This window comes from Triticum aestivum, chromosome 1A (genome assembly GCF_018294505.1).
Source record: "Triticum aestivum cultivar Chinese Spring chromosome 1A, IWGSC CS RefSeq v2.1, whole genome shotgun sequence".
NCBI lineage: Eukaryota > Viridiplantae > Streptophyta > Magnoliopsida > Poales > Poaceae > Triticum > Triticum aestivum.
Genome location: NC_057794.1, coordinates 1,717,047 through 1,722,984, shown reverse-complemented (window position 1 = coordinate 1,722,984; position 5,938 = coordinate 1,717,047). Strand labels below are relative to the sequence as shown.

At 44.8% G+C, this 5,938-nt stretch overlaps 1 protein-coding gene across 1 annotated transcript; it reads left to right on the top strand.

Annotated features, from left to right (window-relative positions):
* The first annotated feature begins 2,639 nt into the window (after window positions 1–2,639).
* LOC123071282 (bisdemethoxycurcumin synthase-like) lies at window positions 2,640–3,994 on the top strand. Its single transcript, XM_044494812.1, has 2 exons — window positions 2,640–2,829; window positions 2,973–3,994. The coding sequence occupies exons 1-2, from the start codon at window positions 2,640–2,642 to the stop codon at window positions 3,992–3,994; spliced, it is 1,212 nt and encodes a 403-aa protein (XP_044350747.1).
* The last annotated feature ends 1,944 nt before the right edge of the window (window positions 3,995–5,938 follow it).

Sequence of the window (5,938 nt, the reverse complement as noted above, 5' to 3'; positions counted from 1 at the left end):
AGTTTGGCATTGTTTCCCTCCCCCCCAAGCTTCTCAGATCCCGAGAGAAATCTCGGACCCGGGGTTCTCCGTGTCAGATGGTGTCGACGTCTCTACGTCGTTTCCTCCTTGGGGGCATCTTCTTGGATTTCTTCTGCTTCGGGTGGACTCGCCTCTTGTTGCTTCATCTCCACCTCGGCTCTAATCCTGGCTGGCCATTGTTCTTGGCGACTCGAGTTGAGCTTGCTTCAACATCCTGGGGGGCCTCGACGACACGCTGCCCTTCGACCTCGGCGGCAGTACACCGGTGTTGCGCCCTTCGGTCTCGGTGGCGCGTTGCCTTCTTGGCTTCGCCGGCGGCACACCGGTGCCGCCGCTCGAACTCGGCTACCCGATGCTCTTCGTTCGCGCCAGTGATGCTTCTCGGTATGCTTCTACTTTGGTGTCTCCTTTCCGTCAGGGCTGTGCTTCATGGTGGTCCGGACGACGACCGCGGGGACATCCTGGGGTGGCCTTGGCAGCACGCTGCCCTTCGACCTCGGCGGCGGTACACCGGTGCCGCGCCCTTCGCTCTCGGTGGTGCGTTGTCTTTTGGCTTCGTCGGTGCACACCGGTGTCGCCGCATGAACTCGGCTATCCGACGCCCTTCGTTCATGCCAGTGATGTTCCATTGTGAGTTGTTGGTCTGGTGCCCGTATGTTTCTCCCTAGGCCTTGTTGTGGTTCATTGTCGAAGGTGGAACAAGCTGCTCAGCGGAGCTCGCTACCCGAGATGTCGGTCTCCAGTGGTTTCGGTTTGGTACTGGTGCCAGCCTTCCCCTCCATTTTGTTTCTTTCTTCTAGTTTTGGGCTTTCTCTTGCCCTTTCCTGTAATTTTCTTTTGCGCCTTTGGGCGCTTACTTGTATCTGTACTGACTGCCAAGTCACCTTCGAGTTGGAATATAACAAGCGGTGGGGTTTTTGGCCCCCCCATCAATCTCGAAAAAAAATCTAAAAAAAGGCCCATGAATCAGTGATTTAGGTTAGTGCTCTGAATGAACCTATACATCTGAAATACATGTTCCATAGGCTACACCGACTATGTTTGTTAACATAGTACTCTGATGTATCTCTAGTTGGTTTCGAAAATTCACCGGCCGCAATGGTACAAGTATACCGACGGTTTCAAGAAACAGTTGGCTGTTTTTGCCAAAAAAATGAAAGCAGTGGACGGAGATAATAATTCCATACAAGCGCTGTTTTCTCTAAAAAAAATGAAAGCAGTGGACGGAGATAATAATTTCATGCATCTCAGGGTATCAACAATTAGTACTCCCACTGATTAATGTGATGCATGCATGTGTTAGAGACAGAGTGGAGCATCTACTGGACGGTGCATGCATGCATGCTTTCCATCCATGGATATCTATTTCTTGCTCCACTCCCATCCTTATAAATACTTTGCACTTTCTTTGCTCAGTCATTCACATCTCGTAGAGCAAACAAACTTGAAGAAGCTCCTCCATCGCATTGTGTGCATCAAGCAGTTTCCCTCTACTTTGGTATCTCATCGTTTGCTTTTGCTTACATTGCTTCTATCTTTTTCATTCCATTCTTAAACAAGCAGGGTTAGTGCAAGCTGTTACATTTGTCTTGTTTTCTCTTGAAGATATTTCATCTTGTGAGAGCATAGTTGCACTTTGATAAAATTATTGTGCATTAACTATATTAGCTTTTTCAACAAGACATGACCGTTGGTATTAACTTTTGGAGTGAATTCCACTTTTTACTCCCACCTATTTGGATACATGGATATTTGTGTACTCAATAAAATATACAAATTCATTGCCGTTTTTAGCTAGCAGCTCTATTGCATAACATCTACCTGAAAATAATTAAAGCAGCTACATCACATAACATGTAATGTATATTAATTAATCCATTTTAATTATTTGTATTTCATTGGACATTTCCGTTTTGAGTTTAGTTTGTTATATGAAGCAAACGGTAGTTCTTATATCCTCTGAAATATAGCTATTTTATAGAGTTTGCAGCTTGTATGGAAATAAATCGATTTTTTAATTTTATTTTCATAGTTAAAGTAGACATGTAATGTGTACCTATCTACTGAAAAATGATTGCAAAGGAACGCAGAGTTGCACTGTAGGAAAGGCGTTGACATATGTGTAACTGATGACCTTCCGTCTCTCATCTCATCCTCATGGTTAGGGTTGTTATTGTGGGATTGGTGCTGCCCATTGCATTTTGTTTGATGCATGCGTTCTCGTTTAGGGGTTCCATTACTTTGCATTGTAGAACTGTTGATGGTTGCGGTTGTGATGTGTTGGGTGTGTTTGGTGGGTTGCCTATGAATAGCCCGCTTATGTTTTATTTTATTTTATAAGGATGAGTAATCCACTTATGGTATATGAATAAGGCGAGTCTTATGCGCCGGTCTTAAAAATATGGATTGTACTTTAGCATTCATCAAAGGCTAACCTGATTAATTTGCAACATACACAAAACATACGAGGCATTGCACTTGAACCAGTAAACAAGTGCCCGTAGCTGTAGCATTTCTCTATATAATCTGTATACATCATCCCTCACAAATTTTCGGATTGCTCATGTGTTTTGTGTGAACACAAGTTGATTTTCTATCTTATGTAGACGTATGAGAACATGGCCACCTTACTGTCCACGGTGCGGGAGATCCGTCGTTCGCAGCGTGCGGAGGGGGCGGCGGCCGTCCTCGCCATCGGCACAGCTAACCCGGCCAACTGCGTGTCCCAGGAGGAGTACCCGGATTACTATTTCCGGGTCACCAAGAGCCAGCACCTCACCGACCTTAAGCAAAAATTCAAGGCCATGTGTAAGCAAGCAGATGAGCACATGCATGCATAAATACAGTGGTCAAATTGCTTGATCGTCTAATTATATGTTAGCTGCTTGTACGATCGATCTTAATACAAGAATGATCAAGTTAACATCGCGTACGTGTTTTGTTGTTTCCAGGCCAGATGACACCAACGGACAAGCGTTACTTCCACCACACGGAAGAGCTCCTGGACGCCCACCCCGACTTCCTCTGCCGTGGCAAGCCGTCCCTGGACGCCCGCCTAGCCATCGCGGCCGTCGCTGCGCCAGAGCTTGCGGCGTCAGCTGCAGCCAAAGCCATAGCCGAGTGGGGCCGTCCGGCCACCGACATCACCCACCTCGTCGTCAGCACCAACTCAGGCGCGCACTCCCCTGGCGTCGACCTCCGCCTGGCCTGTCTGCTCGGCATCCGCGCCTCCGTACGACGGACCATGCTCTACCTCAACGGCTGCTCCGCAGGTGCCGCCTCGCTGCGCCTTGCCAAGGACCTGGCAGAGAACAACTGTGGTGCGCGTGTGCTGGTGGTCTGCGTCGAGCTCACCATCGTCTCCTTCCGTGGCCCAGAGGAGGCAGATGCCCACCCACACACTCTCATCAGCCAGGCGTTCTTCGGAGACGGTGCTGGCGCGGTCATCATCGGCGCCGACGCCATGCACCCCGTCGAGCGCCCAATCTTCAAGATGGTGTCCGCCTCGCAGACCATGATAGCGGGGACCGACCGTGTGCTCACCATGCAGCTGACAGAGGCCGGCCTCGATGGCCACATCTTCACGAAGGAGCTGGTTCCTATAGCGGCGAAACACATCGACCAGTGTCTCACAGATGCGTTCCAACCGCTTGGAGTAATGAGCGACGGCGCCAACCTTTGGAATGATCTCTTCTTTGTGGTGCACCCCGGCATCCGAGGAATACTGGATCACATCGAGGGGGCACTCCAGCTGGAGTCGGGGAAGCTCGCGGCAAGTCGGACGGTGCTCAGAGAGTATGGGAACATGCTCGGCGCCACTGTGATCTTCGTGCTCGATGAGCAACGGCGCCGGATGGAGGAGGACAGAGGGGTGAGGGGTGAGTGGGGTGTGATGATGGGATTTGGACCTGGGTTCACAATTGAGACGATGGTGCTGCATGCAGTGGCCAGCAACCCGCACAACAAAAATTGATATACTTGTATCGATATTGATCTTGAAGTATCTCTTATCATTTACAGTTTGCAAGGAAAATAAAATCTACTACAATTGCATGCGATAATATTGTACAACTTGCTTGCTAGCTACGGCATGATAGTATATTGGTTATCGTGTTTTCTTCTCTTTTCTTATTGGAATAAAACTAGCAATGTGGCATGGGGAAATCCAAGGGTAGCGTCTTTTAATCGTACATTATATTTGTTGGAATTTTAAATGAAGTGACATATCTATCTATTTATATATTGAAAGTAAATGATGGATTAATTAGAATTAGAATTAGAAATAATAGAATTAGTCTAAAAAATTCCACGTTAATCAGAAAATACTAGCCCTTGATCTGATGGATCATTTAAAATTATAATCATGTAACCATTAGATATGCGTAACATATATAGCTTCATCGTAACAGACAACGAGTCCTTAATGTGTCATACATTTATTTATTTTACACACATGGTAACGTGCCAGACCTGGTCTCTCACGAAAAATCATTTTTTTAACCTGGTGGAAAAAAACACACGTATCTATCACGTAAGCACACATCTCCCACGCCCTTTTTGTAGGTACCCATCCCAGTATCCCATGTCCTTAACCAGGGAAGAAAAAAAAAAGAACATCTACTTTTCTAATAAAAAGAGATAATGGGACGTACAGACTATTATTACCTACCATAAAGATCTCCCGTCTCAGCTCACGTGATGATGCCTAGCATGCATGCATATTCATATGGAAAAAGAGTGTGCATGCAAACCCTTACTACATGCATGCATGAGTGCCCGAATCAGGTATGTATAACCCATATGCCTAATTACTCAGTGGCGCGTCAACCTAATCTTCTTGCCTGATCTGCCGTCAATGGAGGATTAGCAGGAAACATGCAGAAGATATTCAAGGCAGGAAGCAGATTCTAGCGGCAGGGATGACGTGGAGGTTCTAACCTGCTAGGGCTGACTTAATTACATTCCTCTACAGTGATCGTTGTTTAGATTTTTTTTAGGGGGTCCATGTTCAGAATTATTTGTGGAAGCATACTTCAATCAGCCCCATAGGAACCGAGTCATTGTAACACTTGCCCGTTAAAAGCATCCATGGACCAGATGTAGGTATTTACACGAGTAATGTGCACAAATATCATCTATCTGGACTCTGGAGCATCCAGTAAGTTTGAGCGATTCAACATGGAGCATCCTTTGAGTATCAGATATACATGTCGCACGTCTTAGCTAGAAGTAATTAGTCCATATTAATTGATCCCTAAGTGTTGGGGCATAATTTGTATGCTATAAATTTCCAATTGAGTTAATACCAATTTCTTTCATGGTTTGCAGACCTTATACATATTTCACTACTATAATATATCATAAGAATAATAGAAGTGATTGTATACATACTCTTTGGTATATTAATTTCTAATTATATTTTGCAAGCTTGCACCAATATTGCATCAATAGAACTTCAACATTGCTAAATACATTGACTACAGGAAATGAGACATCGAAATCAGGGTTAACTTTGGGACACATTTAATCTGTAAGTTTATTACACAAGAATGCAATATTATTATCTAAGTAAATTCTTGCTTGATTACTTTCTCATATTCACAGTTTACCCAATAGTATATTCTTTCAATATGGTGAAATACGACCCATTTGTTCTATTTGGAGGAAACTCTTTTAAAGCTCCATTTATTGCCAAAGAAACCCCATACAAGTACAACATTGTAGAGAAAATACAAAATTAATACATAGAAGGGACATAAGAACTTCGGAAGATCCAAAACTGAAAAAACTAGAGCACTAAAACTATCTAATTGGCCTGAAAGGAGAAGGAAAGGAAGTCCTCCAATTCTTTAGTACAAGTATATGCCCAAATGTAGCAACCGAAATTGGTAAGTTCCAAAATCTAACAAAACACCTA

What these genes read in the sequence shown, in the direction of transcription:
- LOC123071282 (XM_044494812.1), top strand. Translation starts at nt 2,640, where the DNA reads ATGGCCACCTTACTGTCCACGGTGCGGGAGATCCGTCGTTCGCAGCGT. An exon ending in GCAAAAATTCAAGGCCATGT is followed by an intron (nt 2,830 to 2,972) that starts GTAAGCAAGCAG and finishes TGTTGTTTCCAG; the next exon opens with GCCAGATGACACCAACGGAC.